We start from the raw sequence: 26,887 nt of genomic DNA on the forward strand, positions 1-26,887 counted from the left end.
AAAAAAAAAATTATATGACAATTAATTTCACGGTACTTCTACCATCTCGTGAGTTTTTAAGAAATATGAAGGATAAAAAAAAGTCGAAGTTTTGTATGAAAAAATAGGATACACCAACGGACTAAAATCTTAATATATGAAAAAAAATAAATTAAATAATATTTATTAATAAGAAAGAAATAATGTATGTATATGTTCATGCATGTATGAGTCAGAGAATTAATAGTAGCCATGACATAATTACATTAACAATATTTATTGCATTCATTATAAATCAATTTTTGATGTTTCTTTTGTTGTCATGGTTGAGTAGTATATCAAAATATATATATGCGTGGATTTGTAAAAGGTTTATGTGACAAAACTTAGGTTATTTTATAGAAACTTCACTATAATGTCGGGAGGGGCCCGGCTCGTTATAATCATGCATGATTTGTTTATGTTATTTAAGATTCAATGTTGGGGAAAACAATAGAATGTTTCTGCCCAAATGCAGTCATTATCATCCCAATTTGCAATTATCCCTCTCCACCAACTTTTAAATTTATTGTAGTTTAAGTGCATGAATTCATCTAAATTGGTAATATATTTCGAAGACTAAATTCCAAATGCCAAAGACCAATTGCATCACCCTTCCAAAACAAAAAGAAAGATTCGAACTTCTAAAGTTTAATTTAAGCATCCATCACCAAATTAAACTTTATTTTAATTTTAACAACTGACGAAGAAGAAGAATGAGCAGATTGAGTACGTAAAAATAATCTCGAACATTACACCAAGTGATCATTTTCCATGTTATTTTTTAATCAAGTGATTTTCCCTTTTTATGAATGACAATTAAACTTTATTTGGATATGCAATGACAATATAAAAGACTAAAATGAATCACAATATAACTCGTGAAAAAAGACTTCAAAAATTGATATACCAAATTTATAAATTTAAAATCACACTAAAAAAAGAATACAGTTGCCTTTATGCCACTAAGTTGTTGAAAGTTTATACACTATAAACCCAGCAAAAAGTATTACACATTGCCTGCGATAAAACGGTTGACTTTCTTTTACCTCCGACCTCTTCCCCTGTTGTTCCTTCCTCGAAATCCACCTCTCCTGCCACCACTTCTGCCGCCGCCGCCACGACCACCAAGACCAGGTAGTTTCAGCGACCGTACACCCCTCCTCTTTCCAGGTCGCCCCTCGTCATCCTCATCACTCTCCATGTACTTTTTCGAGCTTCTGGGATTAAAAGATATTTCCCGGGACCCTCCTTGTCCATGTTTTACAAAACCCTTTGGACGATCTTCCCGTTTCCTAAGAGTAACCTTTCTCCCAAGGGCAGAGAATCCTCCTGTCCAAGAGACTCACGATTCCTGAATGCTTCTGCATGCCGATTATCCTTCACTTCATAAAATCTGAAAGGATCGACAAAATACAAGGTATGATCAATCTACCAGCTATATTAATATTCTAGCTAATTTTCTTGAAATGTGATAAAGACCGGTTAGAAAGAGATGATGGGGGAACCTTGGAACTCGGGATTTCTTCATAAATTTGGTATTGCTATTCGTTTGCTCATCTTCTGCTGATTCGCTACCTGATGGTACATCAGAACCACTAATACTCTGCTCATCTTCTTCAGCAAGAGCTTCAAAATGCTCGTCAAATAATGATGGTTTCTTTGCAGGTGCCGCAATTGGGTGGAAAGCCAAATATTCTTGTGAGAACTCATCAACCTCAAAGTCCTGAAAAACATTTAAGAACAAAATACTCAGATCAGATACTGCGAGAAACAAAATTTGAGATAGAAAAAAAAGATTGTAATAATTTATGTATAATTTCAAGATATTTTCGAGTAATTCTTGATACATGGACATTTTTCACAAATATCAATAAAACAAAAACTTGAAATCACAGGAAATTCAATAAAAATTAACAGGAGTTGCAACCAAAAAGCACTTACTTGCTAGCTCCTCCTAATGGAGCCCGCTTAAATTACCTTATTTTCAAACATTGGAGTAAATCTCTCGTCTTTGAGAACCCTTCTTTTTCTTTGATGTCTTCTTATCTGGTACTTTCAGAGTATGAATATTATCAGCGCCCTTCTGATCATCAAGATTTTCATCTTCTTCAAGAAGACGGGAAGCCAAAGTTCGATTAACTTTTGGTAGCTTCCTCTTGATCTGCAAGAAAATATTAACATAACAAAAGCTTCAAAATAGAAGCAAAATACGGCATGGTTTCTGTAAAAATCACAAAATGAATCTCAAACAGCTTACAGTGATTCGAGTGGCACGTTCAGCTTCCAATTTCTCCTGTTTTTTCCTCTCTAAATATGTATCATAAGCAAAAGGATCTGCCAAACTTTCTGCCTGCATTCACAATCATCATAGCCGTGTATTAGATCTAAACAAGAATCTTGTATGATAATTGAAATCATAAAGCCCTGTGAAATATTTTTTCCAGAAATTAAACTGCATAATTCACACACCAATCCATGAAAATAACACACTGTTCACTTTATGAATATTATCAAGATTTTAAAAAAAACACTTGTACTTGGGGGGAGGCAGGTGGCCCATTTGAAGATGCAAATATTACCTTTTTATACAGCTTGTAATTGATAAAGAAACCATGCATGTAGGCTCTTAGAAGATTGGTTCCAATCAAATTGGTCAAATTCAACTTTGTCAGGTCTTCTTTCGTCAAAAATTTGTAATCATCATAAATAGTTGTTTGTTCATCCTCCTCAAGCTCTTCCTATAAAGGCATGAATAGGATTTATCGATACCGAATAGGGCTCAAACGTACAAGATGATCGACAAAGCAGCTTAATGAACATACAGTTAAGTTCTCTAGATAAGAACACCACTTTGGTGCAGGTCCAAGGGCTGGTATGAAGTAAGATGGTATTTGGCTGCTATCCAGAGCCAACAAAATCAATCCACTACGGCTGAAGACACAAGTATCATTAATTTTCCCAGCAGTTGGTTCAATGCTAGTCATACCTTCTCCCTGAAAAACATAAAAAGGCCATCTTAATTTGTTCTGGGACAGGCAGTTAGGTAACAAAACAATGGTAACTTAGTAGGCCACAGAGATTCTTAGGCCAAAATTTAGCACTATAGCAGCACCTTTTTTCTGAAAATGAATGCGAAAAAACAATAAACCCAACTGTTTGTGGTGTTCTAAATTTCTAACGAGAATCTGCGACATGAAAGACCGTTTTTTCACAAGTCTTTCCCATTTGTTGACATTTGGCTGCTATCGTTCATAAAGAAATCATAGTGCCAGCGAAAATATTTACAGTCAGACTTAACAATAAGTCTCTTAACAGCTAGACTTGATAAGGATTTGTAAAATAACAATTTAAGTTGCCATACATTAAAAACAAACAAACAAACAAAAAAACACAAAACTATAAATCCCATAACTCTATAATCATCAGTGGTTGATGTAATGACCCTAATAGAAGAGCAGGATACAGTCATCTGTCAAGTATTAATCACAAAATGTGGTAGAGAGTCTTACAGTCTCAGGGTCCCAAATCCTGACAATGTGCTTGTCAGTAGTTATTAATTTTGCTTGCTCAGAGTTCAGAGTTTTGTGCCATCTAATGTTGAGGATTGGGCTGCCGTACCTGCAAAGCAAATTAAAAATAATGATTGAAAAAAAAAAATCAAGTAATTAAATTCATTTGAAAGCAGTTAGTGAAATTCACATATGGTCCTTTATCCGAACAGGATTAGATGAGCGCAAATCATAAATAAGAATCTGCGAGATTAATAGCAGATAAGAAATGTAATTTAATATTCGAGGTAATGAAAATAGCAATAAAATATCCAACAGAGATATTCGGCAGACAAGAAATTCAAAAAAAATGGTAAACACAGTTACTTCGTTCTGATCGTTCGTTTTGTGCAGCAGATGTTTTTTGCAATATCTAGCTTTCATATCCACATTACATTACCTTTGTATCACAAATAAATAATATGGTCTCAATTGGTTAAAAAACGGCCTTTATTCTAGCCATGGAACGTCTATTGATCATCACATATACTGATATACATCCATGGAGTGAAAATATCACAACAAAGTGCATCCAAGGAGCTTCGGTGCACCAGATTTTCTCCACAAAAAGTACCCATCCCTGCAAGAACTGGCTGAAATGGGGTACCACTACCAGCATAGGGGAAGACTTAATCTAAATTTATTCAAACATGCTAAAATGTCCCACCAGTGGCAGGTATGTACAGTTCAAGCTGTCACGTGAGATGATTTTGGACCATAAATATTAGAAGCTGAAGTCGAGGTTATTAATCTGACAAGCAACAAATTATGTAAAAAAAATCTGCGTTGTATGTCATGTATCGCCAAACACAGATTGAGAAAACTAGTGTCACGCGCTAAATACAGTAAATGCCAACACAAAACTCATCAGTAATTAGGAAACATGAGTAGACATATTATATTGGAGTTCTTACGTGATGTCTGTGACATTTTTTCATTAATCAGTACGCTATATTCAGAACTACAATGCAGAAGACATGATAAAGCAAAGGACAATAAAAGAGAACAAGTGACCAACACAACATGATTGTAGCCAAGGTTAACAAGGCACTTTCATAACCTTTCCATTGCTGCTTCCTACAGCCATGAGGTAGCCTCCATCTCCATTAAACTCAATCGAAGTAACCTCCTACATGTATCACACAATCAACATCACCATAATATTTAATAAAGGGGTGAAATTATTGAGACAACCTAGTAGATGGAAATAAACATGAGTGAGCAATAAACTAGATCCAATTTCACTTGAATAGATCCACACCAAAATACAGGGTATTGTTATTTCACATAAGGTGATTTTTTAGGGAAACAGATTTAAATAAGTTAAAGACCTATAGAGAGCATCGGCTTGAATTGAGAGGGAAAAAAAATTAGTTACCCCATCTATGTCGCCGGAGGAAGCAACAGCATCTATCCTGCCTACAGAAGACCTCGTTCTCATATCAAAACATTCCACAGCTCCATCCTCACCCCCACCAGCAACTAATCCATGCACCTTGCGGGGTCAAAATATTGAACGAATTATGTTATACAGACAATATCCAACTACAATACAACTTAAAAAAGGTGCAGTACAGTGCCATGAGGGAAAATCAAGTTTCACAAACCTTCGAGAAACTACATTCAAAGCTGGGGATTGTGTGTTGAGCGACGAAAGAAAACGCCCCTGTGAAAAGATGTCACTTACTAGGAAGAGTTGAACAGAAGCATAGAATAAATAAACACCTAAACTTTTAAGATTGTCGTGCAAAAAGGAGCGAACGACAAAATATGAGAATACATGCATAATGAAACAATAGCGAATTTTAGCTCAGATTACTGACATCAAATAGAGAGCAACAAATTGACAGGTAATAGATGATTCCTGTCCCAGGGGAAATAGTACCTTCTTTCTTGATTGCTGAGTCAAATATTATTAACAGGTATTGAACAAGAAGGAAACCACATGTGAAATGATGAATGGGGTACAGAAATGCCTCACATACAAGAACAAAAAATGTGACCAACAAAAACAATTCATGTGGGGTGGAGGCGAACCAAATTAACACTAAGCCAATGATACCCAAAAGGAAAAACCAAAAATTTCGAATAAATCCAATGCCTAAAACATCAAACACATAAAAATAATACTCGTTGAGGGAAAAATTAGCTATACACCTAATTCATTAATCTAGCTTTCGAAGACAATGGGAAGAGGGTGATGAAAACAGATATTAAAGCATTTTCAAAAAACTGGGAACATAAATTGAAGCAAGACAAACCTGTTCCAAGTTTATCCTGTACATATCTGGAGAAGAAGCAGCACAGATAAGATCACAAGACCAGCAATCATATGTCATATCTCTGCCCATCCTGTTGAGAATAAACGCATAAGCCATCGTGAAACTAATAAACAAATAAAAAAATACAGCAGCAAGAAAAATAACTCTCAGAATTCAGCTACAAAAAGTTTATTACTCAAAACTAGGACTGCCTAGTTAAAATTTAGTTTAGTCAAACTATTTCAGTGTAAATTGGGTAGCCAAGCTATGATATGAATAGATATCTGATGGTTAGTATATTTAAAAATAATAATGCAAGTGTCCTTATTTCCTTGTATAATTATCTCATTGTAAATTTCTAACAAATTAAATGTTCAGTGTGCCAATATGAATCCATAATTACTATAGCAGTGCAAATTCAAAAGTAATCATAGGTTATATTTTTCACATGCATCATCGCACAAGACCGTGTCACATGGTCACATACACAAAGCATGCATTAAATAAAACAATGTGATTATGTGAGAGAGGGAGAGAAGAGACCTTGGGATTCGCAGACTGTAGTGACTTCCATATTTTGCATGGAGACAAACAGAGCGATCAGCGCAAAGAAATACAAGCTTTGCATAGTCATCATCTAACACCTAGAAGAGATCAAGAATAAGCACTCAGGAATGCATAAAAAATATGTGTGTATTTAAAAAATAGATAATTATTTACAAACTACAATCAATGTCATTTAGGAATGCATAACAAATATGTGTGTATTTACAAACTACAATCAATGTCATGCGCAGTTGCTACAGTTAGAGCATCGTATAGTTCCAAGGCCTCTTGTCAAAAGTATTACCTCAAAATCAATTATTTCTGAAATCAAATGCCTTTCAAACTTCAGGGACAACTCCCTCAACTCATATACTTTGACTTGTGGTGGGTAAATGCCTGAATTAATGAATTATAAAAAAAATGTCAATACATAAAATGACATTGTTAGATAGAAAATGGATCAATCAAATCAATAATTCACCTGATGCTATCAGATATTCTCCATCAGGGGTCACCTTAATTCTATTAGTAGCAGTTTCAAACTTCAAATCTTGAATCAAATCTACCCTCTGCAGATAATCTGGAGACTTAGGTAGAAACCAGTTATTGCTACTAGTTATTGCTAACAATCACTGTACAAAACATACAATGACAGATTATCAAATTCTAATTATATCATTTCGGATGTAATTTTTTGTTCCAGCAGACTCAAATGTAGAACATGAATCCCAAGAACAATGAGAATTTCAAGTTAAAGTAGCTTGATACTCAAATTTCCTCAAAATAAAATAAAGCTCGAATCCTCAAGCTTTTCCAGAGGCATCTAAAGTTTCAAGCAATTAAAACAAACGATGTCTTAATAATAGTTTCTCTTCAAATTTAAGTGATTTGATAAAAATTTTGCTTTTGTGTATATATGTGTGGGGGTGGAGGTGGAGGGTGAGTATCCGGGCGCTAAAGCAGCAATAAAACTTCAACAACGAAAATTTGAGTCGTTAAATTTTCACCTGGGTTCTTACGACGTGCTCTAAGCTTCTTGGGAGGAAGCCACGTAGCTAGGGAGCGATTGTTGGCTGCGACAGAGTACATTTTCATTCCATTTATGGAGATTGATATCAAGTTAGCACCTCATACGCCATGTTTTCTGAGCTCGTTAAATCTTTGATTTCGCAAATTGGCTGGCAGGATGTGGCGGCGTAAGGCGGCCGCAGAGCTCTTGCGGCTCCAGGGGGTTTTAGTTTTTAGTAGGCCTATGGCTACGTGTAAATTAAAACAGATCCATTATTGATTTCTTGGGATCAGGTCCGTTTGAATTTGGTTGACATGTTTTAAAAAAAATATTTTTTAATTTATAATTTTTTTCTTTTAAAAAATCTCTACTTTTAACTTAAAAAATTCTTATTTAAGCATATTTATGATCAACCAAACACTTTATTAAATAAAAAGCACTTAATAAAAGGTTTTTTAGCCTGAATTTTGAAACCAAAAGCGGCTTTAGTATTAGACTTTGGAATTTAATTGGGTATAAAGACTAAAGCCCATCATACTTTGCAATAATTAACTTGCAATACCAATATTTAAAATCTCTGTTTTGAGTTCCATCGAACGATTTTCACAAAATAAAAATTGCCCCGCCAATTAATTGTACGCTCATCGGTTTCAAGCTTCAAAAATCATGGTGGCCAGAACCAATAAAGCAAATATAATATAGTAGTTTAGCATAAAGAACAAAAGTGTTACGGCTAATGAGAAAAGACATGAGATGGCACGAGAAAATCATATATTATTGATGGGAAAAGTTGTTATAAAAAGGGGAGATTTCTCAAATAAAGAGAATGAGGTGATTGAGAAAATATATAATGATTTCTTTACATTATTAATTAGTGTTATTTTCAAATCATTGTGAATGTCCATCATGTCCATCTTCATTCTCACATTTTAATGGTATGTCCAGCTAAATTTGTCCACCACTGATGTGACACTCACATATTGAATGTGATAAATTGTACATCAAATAATTGAATGACATCACAATGATGAGCACGTAGATAAACACGATCGGTTGACAACATATTAAAACTCATTTGTAGTTATCACAACTTATTTTAAAAATAGTTGTTAATGTGTTTGGATAACTTATTTTAAACAAATTAAAAATGTTGATGTATTTAACATTACAAGATTCTTTTATTGTCAAAATTTATCCAAAAAAATATAATACTACAAATTTTATTTAAAAATAAACTTAAAATTTTATCATAAATATTAAACCTATGTTACAAAAAAAAAAAATCATATTTTAATTTAGAAAAAAATGATAATTTTTAATATTTTATTTTTTAAAAATTTTTAATATTTTATAAATAGAAAACATGACGAAGATTTTTGGAAATATAAAAATCTATTTTACAGAAGTAAAATTTTAAAATATATTTTTTTAAAACAAATAGATTTACCTTAACTTTTTTAAAAACAAATTATAAGTTATCAAACAACTTATTTTGACTACTTATAAATTTTTGAACAAATTATTATCAAATAAATTGAAAGATCTTATAAGCTCAACCAACACCCTCTTAATTTTGTTTTATAAAACATCTTCATACATAATTTTTTTTGAGTAAAATTCCTTTTTTCAAAAAAAAAAAAATTAGCATAGAAACAACAGACACACACATCATGAACAAATTTAGGTACAATATTGGCGATGAATTTGTCAATAAACTATAAAAATAACAAAATTTATATATATAATATATAGATACTGATCCCCGGTTGGTCCTATCCTTGCCTGCAAGAAAGCAATTGAACATTTAAGATGTTACCATGAAATCAACTAGTCAAGTATTGCAAAAACAGACGAACTTTTAACAAAGACTGACTGAAAACAACTATTGAAATATGAAACATGGTCTGCTTCAAATGCATGATTGATTGTGTTAGGTTACAGTTTCTTTGAGATCTTTTTATTATGGTCACAACCAAATATTGAACCATTCAAAAGAATTTGGATCCAAAAGAAATTAACAAAGATGAATTTTATAACCAAAGAAAAATACCAAGCTCTAGCATTCTCACGCTACCAAGCTCTCGCGCTCGACTCTCTCTAACGCACTTCACAGATAACTCCCGAGCTCTAGCACTTTCTTCGTGTCTGTCTCTATTACGTCGCTTGTTCCTCCATACTCTCTATGCCAAGGAATTTATAAAGCAACCATCACGAATTCAATGTATCCTAACTATATCCCAATACAGCTGACTTCTAACCCAACGAGTACACATGACTACTAATACTATGACGAGTCTTAGGCTAGTTTTCTAAAGTACCCATGTTTGAACAGGTTTCATCTTGATATATCTGTGTGCTTCCTTTTTTCCCAATAAAATCTAATTCATTCTACAATTTTTTTATAACCCAATAAAAAACTATTTTCCTGGTTAGTTGGCATTCACAAGCTGTGACGAAACACTTCTAACATCTTACACCTCAAAAACAAAAAAAAAACTTTTGATACCAAATAAAAAATCTATTCATCTCTTAAAATGCATTGTAGAGTATTAAAGCTCAAATCTTTGACGTTTATTTTCTATTCTTTTAATACCCGTCTTTCAGTTGATGAATAATAATGCTAATTACTGACTGGTGATATCAAAGACCAATAGACACAAAATATGAGAAGGATGGAATCATGGAGAGATGTCAAATTAAGATTCTTGAAGTAAAAAACAAAGAAGCTCATAAATGTGAGCATAAGAAATGAAGTTAATTTGAAGCTGAGATGGCAAAACAACTACGGAAGGAATGTGTCAGGATCGCATGATTGAACATTAGGGAGAAGAGGGAAAGAGAGACTGACTTCCTTGTTGACTTTTTATTTCTTTTAGTTGAGCTATAAGAATCAACATTTTGAGACTTGGAGTGGCTTTTCTTCACCCTTGATTTTGACTCACCTGCAAGCATTGACGGTAAATAAGCACGACCTGAAACCAAGGAGCAGTCGTTTCAGAGTTCAACGCATGCATTACCTCTTCGATGAATAAGAGGCGACTGAACTTCATCTTCGTCAATTTGTAAATTGGCCACCTCACTACATGCACGTGAACGTGTTCTGGGCTTGGTGATTTTTGATTTTGAAAGCATACTTCTTGTTCCTTGAATAGCATGGTCACTTGCTTCACCATCTGTTTCATGTCAAAGAGAAAATTAAAGAAACTTACAACAAATCAATCAATAACTTCCTCAACAATATTTTATGTCCAACTTGACCCAGGCAGTTTCAATACATGTCAAATCACAAAGCAGAGGAACATTATGAAAAAAAAACAAAAAAATAAAAAGATGGTGTTCATTCCATAATATGTCAAGAAGTGAATCCAACAACAAGGCAACGACATGGTATAGCAGAACCTCTATGAATTTTATGAAGTTAAATGATAGGCGACCGACCTGCACTGTGGAGTTGCGTTGATGGCTAATTGTTCTGCTAGCAGTTGAACTTATGAAGGTGGTGTTTGGGAGAGCTTCTAGGAAGCACTTCTCAACTTTTTCTTCACAAAAGTTTGAAATTTTGTTAAGAAAAAGCTGAGAAGTGCTTTTTAGACGCTCTCTCAAACACTACTGAAAGGCCAGAGGTGAGAATTTTAATGATAAGCATTTTGGGAAACAGAGCCAATGTCACAAGTTCGAGCATCAGTTAGTAAATCATGCATGCATATTCAACCCAATATCAGCCACTATCAAGATTGCTCGAGGAAAACACATTTCCTCTGATATTTTTTCTCACTTTGCTACTCATAAGTTACGCACATAGCTTGAATGTGTAGAGTAAAAGTCTAAATCGTAGTGCATCATTAAAGCCTGCCAAGTGCCACAAATTTGACCTAGATAACTTATATACCTTTAACCAGTTTCATAATTTTTTTCTGTTTTGCCTGTTAAATGATTGCGACACAGATAATGGATTCAAACACATCAACCATTAAATGTAAGAGCCATTTCGATAGAAAAACTCATCAGCATGTACCAAAAGCTGAATTGCCATGGCATGAACTTCAGAGAAAAGATAACTAAATCCATCAAATTAGTGGAAAATACCTTCGGTTATTTCAGATATGTCGCTTTCTTCTGCATCTTTCTTAGTTGCCACAAAATATGTTGAGCTATCTGTTTTCAGCTGATGCGCTTGTGCGTTCTTCGCAGTAAGTTCTTGCTCTTTCTTTTCATCGTGGAACTTATTGATCTTTTCTTCAAATTCTTCAATGCTGGATTTTAGTTCTGGTTTAGCAAACTTCTTCCCCTAAAGGTGTATGGAGAATAAGCAGAGAGAATTGACGTTTTAAATATGTTCAAATACGATGTAACAGAGCAACCCAACTCATTAGTTTATAAATAAACAATTAATACCTTATTGATTATGTTCTTAAAATTTTCCATTACAGTGTCCTCAGATAAGGCATGTTCATAGGCCTTAAAACACTCCATCAGCTTCCTTATGCTCTTCTCTGTAAAGGCCAGCTGAGAGAGGCAATATGAAATATATTCCAATTGTTTGACATCTGTAATTTAAGATTAAATTAACATCATTAAATGTCATCTGGTGAAATTGGACATATTACAACATAGATTTTCTCGCTACACGCAGCCTCAACAATATTGGAGTAGACAAGACTAATTTGAATTTATTCAGGAACTCTTGAATGTTTTGGTTAAAACCAAGAATATAGAATCACAGGTAAAGGTTTACCATTAAGTACAAAGCTTACTGCAAGGGGCACCCAAAAATGCTTTTATTGTTTGTCGCGACATATTGATTAGATTTATGAAGGGGAAAAACTAGACCAAAATAACTGTCCATACCTGCTAATCCAACAAACCTATTACATAACTTTTCAACCAGAGCTTCCATTTGCTTGTCCTGGAGAACTCCAACTGACTCAGTAAACTAATACCTCAAAGAATGTTTGTTTTATCCCAAATGAGTAACCAAAGTTTATAATACCTTCTTGATGGAACCAATTAAAAACTGCATTATATTGCAGAAAGACTCTTCTTTCAGGTTCTGGTAGGATAGTTTTCCAAGGATATCTGGAAGTAAATTATATATAGGGTTGCTTCCTGCAACAAAAATTTCAGGTAATCCTTACTGAGAGTACAAGATATACAAAATATGGACAATGATTTTAAAGTTCAAAAATTTTTAATACTGATTTTACCTTTCTTCGAAAGTTCATTGAAGAAAAGTTTGGATAGATTACAGATCCTTTCATCTTCATCTTCTAATCTCACAGCCATTTCACTTATATAACCTTTAACCTGGACATTTTGATAGTCAAGCGCAATACTAGACATCTAGTGGGGTTAAAAACAGAAGCAGAGTTCAGAAAGACTCTTTATACCTTCATCATATCATTTAAAATAAGGTGCGAAAGCACCAATACACTGTTCTTTCGGACAGATACTGCTGGATCTCTCAGACGAGCATACATGTTTTCTGTCCATGGCTCCAAAAGATTGGGAAACCGAAAAGCCAGATCTCCAAGAGCTATAGTGCAATTTGAACGAACAGTTTCTGAAGGTGAATTCTCCACAACAGTGAAAAGCAGTTGGAGATTTAACTGACTGGGAAGTAGGACAAAATAAGATGAAAAATTATCAGACATTTGAACATGCAGATATGGTTTGTACGCACCCAGAGGGTCTTTCCATACCAGAATTCAGCATCAATTATCATTAATCGGCATAAAGCAAGCATTGCGGATGTCTGCATTTCAGGATGCTACAACAGGAGAAATTAAGTCAGTTCAAATCAAATTCGAGTATTCGACAGAAAAAAAAAAAACAGGTGTTAATGAATCAAACTATAATAAGGTAATCCTAGCAAGGGCTACCAGCTAATTGTGTTGCCCCGATTTGTTCGGCAGACCCAAAAAATTTTGTACTCGTAATATTCTAACGACCTTTAGCTACAAATAGCACAAACCATACAGAATATATCTATGATTCGCAAAATGAGCAACATTGACAGAATTCTAGGGAAAAAAACATCAAGCAGCCTTTCCTGATTTGGGACATAAAACTAAGCATACCAACACTCTAACCTTCAAGATATCCTATATGTTTGAAATGCCACATTTAAGACCAATATCATACAATAAAGCAATCACCTTTTGCATCAAACTAAAGTTTCTACACAACTTTGACACAAATGGTGCAGAGTAACCAATCAAGTTCTTTTTGGTACTTCCACAGGATATTATTTCTTTCTCAGCTTTTTCGGCAAGGCTATCAAGCATTGCATCGTCAGAGGCTGCAAGACCTAACTCAGCGTTGATGCCTAAGTCCTGCGAGAAATCAAAACAAACAAATAGCTATAAATGTTTAATTTACGAGCTAACAATAGATCCAAAATCAGAAAACAACATCAACATCGTCACCTTTTCAGCATCAACTGTTGCGTTGGCATTAGCTCTATTCTCAGCATCAATTTTCTCTTTCTTGGCCTTTTCTTTTTGAATCTTCCTCACACAAGATTCGATATGGACCAGTTGGTGCACGGCAACATGACCAATAATGAATATAGATCTACTGAGTTGTGAAACAGGAACGGATGTAAGTACATTGGAACTGCTATCGTCCAACTCACTTCCACAAAAATCAAATACAGACTTGACAGATTTTTTCACTAAACCAGCAGCCATTGTTTCAGGAGTAGGGTGGATAGTGTATATAGTAGCTATAGCTTTATCAGCAGCAGCATACCATATATTTTCTGGAAGTGAAAACCCCGTGATTAAACCTTCTAAAATACCAAATACACGACTACCATGAACAGCCAGTAACTTTTTTTTATCTTCTTCAGACAACCTTTGTAACGCTAGGCATGCGGTCCTAGCAAGCAAGGGTTCCACCTTTGCCCAACGACCAAATCCGATATCAACAATGTCCTGTATGTGAGAGCTAAGAACAGCAGGAGAAGATTTTGCTGCCATGCACAGGACACATAAAGCACCGCGACTTTGCTCAGCTGTGGTTCCACCAAAATTGAAACAAAAGAAATCCCAAAGCGCCGATAACTGGAATAGAAATCAGATGCATTAAGTAAAATCATTCTACTTCGGGACATGAAAATATGGAATTTATGGACTGAACATCACTTATGTGAAAGGCTATAGAATCAGCGGATAAAGTCATCATCTCAGAAAATTAACAAAACCGTTCTTTGAATTAAAAATCTTCAACAAAGCAATTGAATTCTCATTGATTTAGGTTTATTTTAAAAAATGAATGCTATCACTTTGAGAGAGTTTAAGATGATATTCATGTAAATTCTTTAAAATCTCCCTACCAATTTCACTTGCTTTACTACTAAGATCCCTACCATATTCAAATAATTGTTCCTTTATTGGAAATGAATCGAATGTGAAACGACATCAATTGGAAGCATATACAATGACTACAGCATCCAAACGCCAAACCAAACAAAATTCCACTGTAAATATTTTATATCGTTTCTAAACACAAGATTTACCCAGATTAGAAGCCAAATTTTCCGTAAATTAGACATATTGCCATTAATCAAGGGAAGAAAGACAAAAAAAACTGCAAATGTCAAATTCCAAGCAACCATCTGCATTCTTCCAAAGTACCACCCCTTGTAAAATGAGCAAAATCAGGTATAAATCAATATTAATGGTCAAACCAATGAGAACACTGCTATACAAGTTGTCTTTCAAAGAACTAGTTTCTTGGTTGAGCTTCATAGGGTGCATAAGTATGTTAGAAGGGTATAAATCAGTATTCTAAAATCCTTCTCCGCCAAGTAACACATATGATTTAGTCTTATGATGAGAAACCTTGTGTCAAATATATTGCAAAGTTCATCAGAGGGAGCTCACCATGCACGCAGTTATATCACCTTTGGATACCAGGGCTCCGAGGATGAATTCCAAGGCCGCAAGATCTCCAATATTTGAATCAACAGCAAGATTCAAAAGGTTCTTGGCAGTTTCCACAGGATTCTTTCTCAAATATATTGTAGTGAATGCATTCTCTATGGCCTCATAAATCGATTTGTCTTGAGAAAATACCTGTCCCGCGTAGATAACAACAAAGTTAGAAAATCAAAACAAAACACTGGTCGAAAGTTGGTAGAAACATGAGCTAAAGGGGAAGAATAATTACTGGAAAGAAAAAACCTAGCTACCTAAAATAACAGCATGATGATGTGAGGCATTACCAAAGGCAACATTTTGCGGAGGCAGGATTCCGAGCCATCAATTTGAAATTGTCTGCATCTCATGAGCAGTAGAATAGTATTCTCCACATCACTTGATGAAGATGAAGCCATTAACTGAACAAGAGTAGGCATGGTGGCAGATAAACATTTTGAAAATTTCAAGCCTGTCTCCAATGACGCAACCAATGTCCTTGTTTGCTCCACATTCCCAACATCTGGTACAAAACTTGTTTGAACTATGCTATCAATTTCACCAGGTACACAGCTATTTGTCATGCCATACTGCTCCTTTGGACCCACTTCAATATCTCCATCTTCAACTCCACTGTCTTCACAAGAAACATCATCATTTGAAGGAAAACCATCAGACATTTTGGGCGGAGATTGTGGTACTAGCTCATTTAGTTTCTTCTTATACTGGTCTAAGGTTGCCTCAAAAGAAGCAATTCGAAGTTGAGGCCCAAAAGGATTGTGCTGCAGCATCATTATAAGTAAATTAAGAGCAGACTTCCTGACTATGGCACTCTTATCTTCCAACCTACCTGCAGCAACTGCTGAGACCTCATTCCACAAACCAATTGAAATCGAATGATCCTCGCATAATTCGGACCACACCTGAAGAACCCGGCTCCTGGTGTAAGCAGAGACGTCACGGCAGCGTTCCAGTAAGATATCTAACATGGCCTGCTTTGTTCGAAGACGTATAGATTTTGAACTGACCTCACCTTCTACATCATTAAAGGCCTTAGATACAAGTTTGCCTAACACTCCAGCAAGAGCATTCCTTATCTTGTAAGATTCTCCTCCAAAGTGTGGGACCAACAAGCCAATGTTAGATGAAACAAGCTTTGGCAATCTATCAGCTAGTTCTACCAAAAACCGACCGATATTTTCAGCCCCGACAGTATCTTTGACATAGTCTTTAGGATTTGTCTTTCCAATGTCACTTATGAGGGATGTAGCCATGCTTCCATCAGCATATTTCTTTTCAGCCCAAGAAACAGCATCAGCCAAGTGCGGAACAGAAAAATCATATTTATGAATTAGGTGCAATATAGACGCACATGACTGAGCTACATAGTGATATTTTGTAGCACATGTTCCAACCATACGACATAAAGCTTCTTTAGTTTCCGAATCTTTTAACAGAACAGGATTCTCAAACATCGACAATGCATTTCTACAAATAACAATTTTGTCAGATCAGATATCTAAACATTAATAGATATGAGAACAAAAAATAAATGGAACTCAACCTACTTCACAATGAAGGATAAGAAATTTTCATCTGCATCAGATGAGCCAAAGAGCAACGAGAGGTTGATATCCAGTGAGTTAGCGATCAAGTTCATTATTCTTCGCCTTTGGATCTCCCAATTCCATGAGTTCACAGGTTGTCTCTTCCTACTGCTAGCTGCCACCTAACGAAACCAAGATCATCAGTTTCATCCCAACAACCATTGAGCTATGTTATCAATCACTTGCATGTACCAGTCATCAAATTATTCCAAGATAACATATAAATATTCTATATAAAAATATGATTGAATCTGGAGAGTGATTGAGAAAAAAACAAGTTACTTTAGCGGCATTGTTAGCAGAAGTAGTAGTGGATTCCTCGATGAGTAGGATGTGGACAAGGAAAAATGTGTAAATCTTAAATGCATTCCGATGAGATGCGACCCTATCAACCACAAGTTGATCACCAGCACACTCATCACCATCATCATCTCGTGAGAGGGAACGACGTGAGCGAGAGAGAGAGTCGACATTTGGCAACAAAACACTTAAATTAGACCTCAAGGACTCCACTAAGTTGAACTTGCAACCGGGTGTGAGGGCAGCAAAAGCCTTGACCAAAGCGTACAATCGGTCGAAAATGTCCTGCTCTTCCACACAGAATAGTTCCTTATCGGACAAATCAAAGCAAGTCCCTACATCCAAAAAGCGTGACAGACGTTAAAAATCATCGATAATGGCAGAAATCAGTGAGGGTGGGAGAAGATACCTTTTACAAATTCTTCGAGCTCGGAAGGGCGAAGGGAAGATATAGAAAAGGAACTTTGAACGGTGAGGCGGCCGTAATCGGAAGCGTCATCTTCTTCTAGAGAGGAAAGGGATTGGGGGAAGATGAAAGATGGAGCCATGCTAGACTTAGAGAGAGAGAGTGTGTGTGCGCGTGTGTTGTGTGTTCGAAATCGAAATCGAAATCGAAATCAAGCGGGAAAGAAATATTAAATGGGCCCAATTTCTGTTAGCCCAATGTTAACGGCCCATTGTAAATAACAGTGGTTTATGGTTATTGTTTACAAAATAGTAGGGGTGCGCAATCGGTTATAACCGAATTGATCGAACCAACATTATGAAAATCGAACCGACCGATCAAGTTTTTTAACAAACCGAACCGACCAAATTTTTATAACAAAATCGAATAAACTGAACCGATTAAAAATCGGTTATTTCGGTTTTCGATCGAAATAACCGATTTTTTATTATTATTTTTTTAAAAAAATCCTTTTAAAAGACATTTAAAAAAAAAAAACCGAAACTATATGAATAAATTTGGGAAAAGTGAAAAAGTGAAATGAGTCAAAAAATACTATATATCTTTTCTAATTGGATTGGGTTAAATAAAATTGGGTATATAATACTAAAGCCCAACAAAAATAAAAAAACTTGGATATCAAAGTTAAGGCCCAATATGTATTTTTTAAATATATAAATAAATATCGGTTTAATCGGTTAAACCGATATTTTTTGAAAAAAACCGGAATAGAACCGATTAAACCGATATAACCAATATTTTTTAAAAAAACAACCGATCAACCGAATAAACCGAATTTCTGATTTTTTTCGGTTCGGTCGGTTTTCTCGATTTTATCGATATTTTGCTCATCCCTACAAAATAGGACTGGGAAAACTTCCAAAAATAATTTTTACGATTGAACCAATCAAAATCGGTCTAAAACCGGTCGAGAATCGTTCAAACAACCGAAAAAATGGTTTTTCGGATTTTTTGTTTTTTTTTAATTTAGATTTTTTTAATTTAAAAGTTTAATTTAACATTTTATTATATATACATGATTATTTAGAATTTGTATATTAAAGTTTTTTAATTAATTTATTTATTTTTAAAAAATATATAACTATAATTAATATTTTAAATATATTTATATAGTTAGTTAGTTTTCAAACTATGATAAATATATTTTTCCCTATTTATATACATTTTTTATGTTTTTAAAATTTAAATATATATTTTTTAATTATATTATATAAAAAGTTTTTTTGTCTGACCGTCTAGTCGTCTTTTTTAATAGACGGGTTCGATCAACATTTCAGTTATAAAAACATTTCAAGTTTGATGAATTGAATTCTCTCGGCAAAACAAAACAAAAACACGTTAATTTTAAATGTCAAAAAACACATACTATTACTAGCGTTGAATTATGTTTATTTGGCTTGGGTTTTCAAGGAATTTATTTATCTTGTCTCATCCTCTTGCCAATCCGCAGGTCACGAACTCATGATCCTTGAAAATACTTGCGTTATAGCATATTTGCACGTAAAAAGAGAAAATTTAAATCCATGTTAAAAATAAAGTTCGTAAAATGTCACTCTTGACTCCAACCCACCCAAATGCTCCACACTGGAAAATCCATATTTCAACTCTGCGGGAAAACTTTATTCTCAAAAGCCATTTACATCAGGAAAATCTTAGCATATCCATCACCCAGTCCACAAGGTCAATTCTTTCGAGCAAGTGCAGCAGCTAACCCTCCTGCTAAAAGTCCAACAGCTGTTGCCGTGATGCCAATTCCAATAACACCATCTACAACATGTTCAAGAAAATGGGTTCATACTCTTAACTCAAATTCAGAAAGCATAACTCAAAGATTGACTACAGACACTACCTTTCGTTATTCGATCTTCAACAGTCTTCTTTAAAGATAGTGCTTGCCTCCAATCAGGTGCAATCTGCGAATCATAAAACCGGTATAAGTCGTCACATCCAATTTATCCTTTATGTTATACTCTTACAAGCTCGAAGTCGAGGGTCGAGTTCATCTAGTGCTGTGGAGATAAGAGTAGACTTTGAGGTTGACTTGACTTGTATTTGAGGATAGAAGCTGATGATGGACAAGAAAAAGTTACAGCATCACAAGGAGTCAAAAATGATCACAAACCTCCAAGCATTGATCTAGAAGCTGCCTGCTCCTTGAATAGTCGCCACTTCTGTAATATCCAACAGCTAGTAGATATAGCTTCTCTCTCTTTTGAAGTGGACTATTAGTGTTGGTGAGTGATTCTGTCAAAGTTTGTTCCATTAAATTAAAATTATAGGAATATCGTGAAAATAAAAACTGTCTGAAAAACCCCATGCGACGGGGGTGTGGTTCCAAACCTGTATATGTAAATATGGAATACAGAGCATACCTTTGAGTTCGTACAAATCAAACCATTTAAAGCAAAACACTGGTTATATAATGTATCATAGAACCACATTAACAAGGAACAATCTATTGTTAACATTTGCAACTGCTTTTTTACTACCGCCGTTTACTTAACAGAAAAGGTTTACATAAGACAAGAAACACGGGTATCCTAAATGCCGACGGTTAAAGGCTCAAAGAACAATTATATGCATCTGAATTTTGAATTTTCTCACCTTCAAGCATGGCTATCCCTCGTTGCACGTCTTCTGGCTGTCTGCCATGAACCAGAGCCCATGATAAACGCATGATACTTTCACTCTTTCGTTCATCAGACTCTTCTTTTGTGGCCTCTGCAACTTCTCTCTCACAGCCCTGCAATGGCATGACAAGTGAAATGCTCAACCATGGATTAAGAAAAAGTAATCATGTTATCGCTCATCACCACTCAAATAACACTGTTCTTTTCACTAGTAGAACAGAACGGTGATCTTAGAAATTGCAGAAAGATTAATCGCTACCGGATAATTATTCAACCCATGGTCTAATTTCTTCAAAACTAAGATGAAGATCGATGTGCAGCACAAGGAATCACGATTCAAAATCCTATGCTGTTGAGACTCATGTTTTATGTAACTTGGATTACGTATAGTGATTAAATGGAATCCACCAAAAAGTTAGATATGCTGCTTGTATCACAGCAAGTCTTAGAATGATTACATTTGTCGATACAATATCACAACAGATGTAGCTAAGATCTTACTTAAGAAAAACAACCAATGCATTAAAAATGTGTCCTCCACAAACATCATCCATTCAAAGAACACTAAAATTACTATCAATGTCATTTAGAACCTCAATCATGCAAGTTCATACATCTCTTTTCTATTTCCATTCAAAAGTTCATATTTGTCATCACTCTCGTTGAGATCCGGAAATATGGATAAATTCCTTTCTTAAATACGAGATCCATCACTAAACATCATATATGCCATCAAAGATTTAAAAGGCTGAAAAAAAATACAACTGTTTCAGCAATTCCCCAACATTTTTTCCAAAATTTTTCCACCGGGTCATGCCGATCCAAACTCATTTTCACGAATCGTAATCCGTAAACCTATTTTCATTTTTCCAAGTATTCATAAAACATAAAAGCTATGCCTAAAACACTGAAGTTCATTCAGTCAAATTCAGCTTTTGCGTTATCCACAAATATGATCTCCTTACTACCGGCAAATAACATAAAAAATAGTCCTGAAGTAAAACAAAAGAACAAAAAAAAAACAAGAATTCATAAAAAAAATCGAAAATTCACACGAATTGTCCGTTGTTACGAGAAAATTGGAAAACCGCAAAGGAGACGAAACAAACAAAAATATCACAAAGAATTCTTAGTAATTACTAAATTATAAACACAAAAATGCAAATAAATTTACCCAATCAAAAACATATGCACATAAAACCGATTCTTTCACGCTTCCATCCATCATTAGGACAAAATATATCAAGAAAAAAAAATTAAGAAATGATTTTCGACCATTCTCATTAATAGAGAAATAGAGAGAGCAAGAACTGCGTACGTGAATAACGTCGGGAGTGGACCATGGGATGTGATCACCGCCGGTGAAGAAATTGGTCACGGATTCGAAGAATTGAGATATTTTAGCGTCCATCGCCTTCAATTCCGATACAGAAATTAATAAATTGATTGATACTTTTTCTTTGTGGCATAAAATTAATGAAAAACATGGGATCCAGGAACTGGCCCAGAATGGAGTTATTGGGCAGGCTCGTAATTTTCAAAATTAATTACTATGTCATCTTTTGTAACTGGATTATGTCTATACCCTTGGCCTTCAAAAGGTCGTTTATATGGGCCTTCAAAAGGATGGATAGCTAAACTATTCGCAAATTATTATACAACTGAATGCACGTGCTTATACAATTTTTTTTTTGTTTAATACATTGTTTGTGATTAATTTGATTTACATAATATAAATATGGTAATATTACAAATATTAAAAGTTATAAAAGTAAATTTGGTATTGACAAAAATATTTTTTCAATCCGCCAAATATAGAACAAGATTGATCAATTTTATAAATATATATTTTGAAATACTATTGACCAAAGTTAATTTTTACACATTGCACGATACCAAAACCGAATGTCCAGTCCAATGGTCGTTTTCAAAAAAGTTGTAGTCCATTCATTTGACATCGCACACAACAATTGTTTAATAATTGTGAAAAAAAGACACAGAAACTTCCTTGAAATTTCACTTGAATTATGTATGTATATCATATGATCCTCCAAAGTCCCCAAAACACGCGCCCACCATCCACTCCGACTCCCTCCTTTTCATATTAACGTTACATAATTCTTCTTTTCTTTTCCTTTTTTTTTAAAGAAAAAGAAGTTGTTTATTATTCATCATTTGAAAAAAAAAAAAAAAATCCAAAACAAAGAAGCTGTTTATATTTCCATCTTTAAAAAAAAAAAAAAAAAAACTAGCATACTTTATCATTGGTGTTGCGCAAAATCCTTTATCATACTTCTTCTTTCTTATATTATTGGATTGATATTTGATATTTCTATGCATTATAAGATCTGATATCATATATTTTCAAAACCTCCTTGACCTAAAAGTAGCCTATTGTCAAACCAACACATTTAAATATACAAAAAATTATTATATTTTTTCGATCGTAAATATATTATCTTGTTTTTCCCTCGTAAATTAAGAAAACATTGGAAAAACAAAACTTACAAATTTACTTTGTGTTTCATTCTCGTTTAATTTGTTCAAAAATAGTTATCATCTTCATGAGTACATGATAAAATTTATAGAATGACATAAATTTCAGCCGACTGACCTTGAATAAAATGTCGACCTCATTCTCCAACCTAAATCATTTTCTACGTACCACTATTTTTGCTAATAGAGATGTGTCCGTAAATAGATTAGAAAATAATATAAAATGGAAATAATATATTATATGTATAATATAATATAATGTATAAAAAATCTAAGTATTAGACAAAAGAAAACACCTCTATTTTGGCCAAATTACCGATATTACATTTTTTTTTTCTTTTGGGTTTTTTTTAAAAAAAAATTGAAATTTCGAAATTTAAGTTTAGTCACTCGATAATTTTTACAACTATGATATTACTCCTATTTGAATCTAAATTATAAATTGATAAAATATTATGCAATCACGCAATGCGTGCAACGATACATTAGTATATATGATAGTTTGAGCACCTTAGAGTGAGAAGATCAACTTTTTTCCAAAATTTACCTTACTATATAAATAACTAAATTTTTATTAATATATACTTTCATATTTTTCTTAATTAACCATTATAAATAAGATAAAATTATAAATATATTTTAAATTTATTTTTATTTATAAATGAAAAAATAAATATTTAAAAATTATTGAAAAATAAAAATATAATATTTATATATGATATTAAATATGTAATATTATTTTATACATATTATATTTTTTGTTATTTTATATACAAGCAATGCAGGTACAATATCTAGCTAGTATTTAACAATATATAATGCGGCCCCCGAACTAAAAACTAAATGATGTGTTTGGTAGGTAGGATTAGGAGGAATTATTGTTGATAGTCAAGCGTTTGTCTCGATTTTTACCATCCTCATGATAACCTCAGGCCCGTGATAGGGGTACCTTTCAAGCTTGAAAAATGGGAATTAAATCCCTGGCCAGACCCAAGTATTGTAATCAACGTTTGAACAGTAATCTTGATAATAGAGGTATTTTACGTAACTACCCTTCACCCTGAATGGCGTAATGGCAAAATTTGTCCTGGAAGAACACTTCCTCCGCTGTGCACATCTCCGATTCTTTGTACACAGAGCAGAAATCGAAATCTTCTTGATTTTCACTTGCTCTTAATGGAGCGTTACTCGTGTTTTTTTCCTCATCATCTTTCTCCTTTCTTGAGTTGTGAATCATTGGGAGCTCACACATAGACAGGGCTTCTTCTTCCTCTTCTTCTTCTTTTTCTTCTTGTAAATTAACAACTTCCTTCGTACAATTCTCCATCTCCGCTGAACAAAGAAAGAACCTCATCTCACCTCTAATTTATAGTCAAAATTCAAGAAAAAGATAGAGAGACAAGTGGAACACAGAGATGTGGAAAAAAACAAAGATTTCAGATTTGAGAATTGAGAATTGAGAGAGACGATAGAAGATTGGACAAGTGGAAATGAGTGCAGGCGACCCAAAAATTTTGTGCATTTCTTTTTTGCAATTGAAGGGAATAGAAGTATTCAAATTGGGTTTTAAGTAAATAATGTTTGGTCAAGGGGTAAATACGAAATATTGAAATATTACTCCCTCTTTTATCCGGATTACCATCACGCGGACCAAACACGTACATCTTATTAACATAGTACTAAATATATTTTTTCTGATACATAATTAACCTTGCATAATCTTAACATTATTAATCTCATCATACCTTATTAACATAGTACTAAATATCCTTATTAACATTGTTGAGTAATTTTGAGTCCGCAAGTGCATGGTGTCAAGTTTTAATAAAGTGTGAGTAGAGTATCGTTCCCACGATAAGTAATGTGAAATTATTTAGTGCTTGTAATTAAAATAGTCCTAATTTTATTTAGAAAATCAAAGTTTGAGAGATTTGTAGAAAAATTAAATTAGCAATAAAACTTAAACAGGCACGCACACAATTTCAGAAAAATTTCAATGAGAGAAAATGATCTAGAGGTTTTGATTTCACCTGTTTCAACAACAATTACTCCTAATTAAATTATTTTCATGAATTCTATACAATTAATAGCCAAGAACACTTAATTATATTATTTCCCTCTCTCGAGCAACAAATAATGTGTATCAACTAAGATTCAATTCCAATATATCTATTAAAAATCTAGTCTTACTGATATTGTAAAACGATGTTCTTCCTAAAGCTCCTTTAAAGTTATATACTCTCTCAGCTATATAAACAATTAACGGTGTAATTTCTATTGGTTTTATTCAAAATCCCCTCTCTCGAGTGTCGGATTTCAAATAAATATAACAAATCAATTATTGATCAGGTAATTAAAAGGACAATCAAAAATAGTTAAAAAAACAATCTAGTAAAATTCAATCAATAAAATTAAAAACTCGTAAAAGAATCTACACCAGGTTCATCGTCCCTCTAGACTAATAACATTTAGTTCATAATCAAAATATTGTAAAAATAAATCATGTTCATGAAACTAGTCATAATTCATAATTTAATAAATATAAAAGAAGGAAAACAAAGCCGAATATTCAATGACATGTCCGGTTGATCGATCTTTAAACTCTGTTCCAGCTTTTCTTCACCAAAAGTGCAGATTTCTTCTTCTTATGCCTCACGATTCAAGCTCTCAATTTTTCTGAATTTTTTGTTGTGTTGTTATGCGGCGGCTCTTCCTTAGATTTGTGCGTGTGAATGTAAGACCAAGAAGTTAATTATCTGGTAATTTAGCATAATTAAAATTATTATTGAGATGCTAAATTAAAATAATTATTTATGTCAAATAAATTAGAAAGTGTATTAAAAATATATATTTTTGAATATCTAGATCTAAACGATATAAATGCATATTAGAGCTAAAATAATAAACTAGCGTTTAAATATCTGAACCGTGTCAAGTTGCCCAAATAATAATTAAATGAGGGACACACACATCCACATACATACATACATACATGTACGCATAAAGAAAGAAAGAGGAAAGGAAAGAGAAGTCATCCCCAAATCCTTTCATTCCCGTCACCCTTGGAGCAGCTCCGGTAAACTGCTCATATCTTCTTCATTTGGAGTCCAAATTTCGAACCGTTTGTTGGGTTATCTTCCTTACATCCGTAGCTTTTATTTAAGCTAAGAATCACTAATTTTGGTCCACATTTAGGCACGAATCAAACCACATTCAGATCAGGTTTCGGGTTGCTGTTTCTGCTGCTACTCTTCAGGTAAGAACAAGGTTCTAAAAAGCATGATGTGCATCAAAGCGTGGAGGTCAAGCTTCAAGATTTTCAAGCTTAAGCGATCTTAAAACGAGCTTAAGCGTGAAAAAGCGTTTTTAATTTTTACTATAATTTTAATTATTTTAAGACGAACATTAAATAAAATGTTAGATTAACCATAAATATATGATTTAATAGATAATTCAACTTCCAAACTATAAATATACATATTTATAAAAATGTTTGCATTTTAAAAAATAAATGAAATCTTTCGTTCTAAAAAGCGGTCGTTTAATCGAGCTTAAGCGTATTAAAGCTTAAGCGAGATTAAGCGTCGCTTAAGGGAGCTTTTTAGAACATTGGGTAAGAAAGCTTCGATCTTGAAGTCTTTTAGACTATATTTCTGCTGTATTTCGAATCTCAAGAATAGTTGAAACCTTCCCCTGTTCGTTCAGTTCATTTCCAGCCTTTTTCCGGTGAGTTTTTCGGCGAGCTCGAAGGCTGTCCCGGTCCAGCTGCTTTAGCTTCAAGTTGTGATGTTTTAATCCATTCTTCCAGCCTTTAGCATGATTTTCCAGCTGGTTTAGTTGAGGTATAACAGGCTGTCGACTTTGGGATTTTAACCGCTTGAATTTAATTTGATTTCGTTGGTTATATCGCATCGTTTTGATATATTATGGAATATTAATTGTGTTGTAGGCCGAAACTTTGAGAATTAGAGTTGAGGACTTTCATTGAGTTAGTATATGTATGTTACGGTTTGTAACATACGACGGTAAAAATATAAATATTGTTTCGCCAATATTATGTTGTTTATGTTAACTATATGGATTA

At 33.8% G+C, this 26,887-nt stretch overlaps 2 protein-coding genes and 1 pseudogene across 2 annotated transcripts; all 3 read right to left on the minus strand.

Moving 5' to 3' along the window:
- Window positions 1-949: 949 nt before the first annotated feature.
- Window positions 950-7,978, minus strand: LOC140890160 (uncharacterized; annotated as a pseudogene).
- Window positions 7,979-9,016: 1,038 nt separating this feature from the next.
- LOC140891602 (condensin-1 complex subunit CAP-D2) lies at window positions 9,017-17,759 on the minus strand. Its single transcript, XM_073300192.1, has 17 exons — window positions 17,621-17,759; window positions 17,194-17,546; window positions 16,873-17,033; window positions 15,613-16,792; window positions 15,272-15,463; window positions 13,811-14,449; window positions 13,541-13,717; window positions 13,085-13,152; window positions 12,773-12,995; window positions 12,590-12,689; window positions 12,376-12,491; window positions 12,234-12,291; window positions 11,781-11,932; window positions 11,472-11,673; window positions 10,403-10,558; window positions 10,234-10,327; window positions 9,017-9,167 (listed from the first exon to the last, which is right to left on the minus strand). The coding sequence occupies exons 1-17, from the start codon at window positions 17,757-17,759 to the stop codon at window positions 9,158-9,160; spliced, it is 4,020 nt and encodes a 1,339-aa protein (XP_073156293.1). The 3' UTR covers window positions 9,017-9,157.
- A 1,411-nt stretch (window positions 17,760-19,170) lies between these two features.
- LOC140892365 (mitochondrial fission 1 protein A-like) lies at window positions 19,171-21,787 on the minus strand. Its single transcript, XM_073301222.1, has 5 exons — window positions 21,626-21,787; window positions 20,282-20,420; window positions 19,800-19,921; window positions 19,527-19,590; window positions 19,171-19,444 (listed from the first exon to the last, which is right to left on the minus strand). The coding sequence occupies exons 1-5, from the start codon at window positions 21,716-21,718 to the stop codon at window positions 19,359-19,361; spliced, it is 504 nt and encodes a 167-aa protein (XP_073157323.1). The 5' UTR covers window positions 21,719-21,787; the 3' UTR covers window positions 19,171-19,358.
- Between the last annotated feature and the right edge of the window lie 5,100 nt (window positions 21,788-26,887).

The sequence above is a fragment of the Henckelia pumila genome, chromosome 3 (genome assembly GCF_033568475.1).
Source record: "Henckelia pumila isolate YLH828 chromosome 3, ASM3356847v2, whole genome shotgun sequence".
In the NCBI taxonomy this organism is placed as follows: Eukaryota; Viridiplantae; Streptophyta; class Magnoliopsida; order Lamiales; family Gesneriaceae; genus Henckelia; species Henckelia pumila.

Coding starts and splice junctions, on each gene's coding strand:
- LOC140892365 (XM_073301222.1), bottom strand. CDS start 21,718: ATGGACGCTAAAATATCTCAATTCTTCGAATCCGTGACCAATTTCTTC. Junction 20,421..21,625: donor CCACTCCCGACGTTATTCAC/GTACGCAGTTCT, acceptor ATGCCATTGCAG/GGCTGTGAGAGAGAAGTTGC. Junction 19,922..20,281: donor AGGGATAGCCATGCTTGAAG/GTGAGAAAATTC, acceptor AAACTTTGACAG/AATCACTCACCAACACTAAT.
- LOC140891602 (XM_073300192.1), bottom strand. CDS start 17,759: ATGGCTCCATCTTTCATCTTCCCCCAATCCCTTTCCTCTCTAGAAGAA. Junction 17,547..17,620: donor GCTCGAAGAATTTGTAAAAG/GTATCTTCTCCC, acceptor TTTTGGATGTAG/GGACTTGCTTTGATTTGTCC. Junction 12,690..12,772: donor TTTTAAATGATATGATGAAG/GTATAAAGAGTC, acceptor CAAAATGTCCAG/GTTAAAGGTTATATAAGTGA.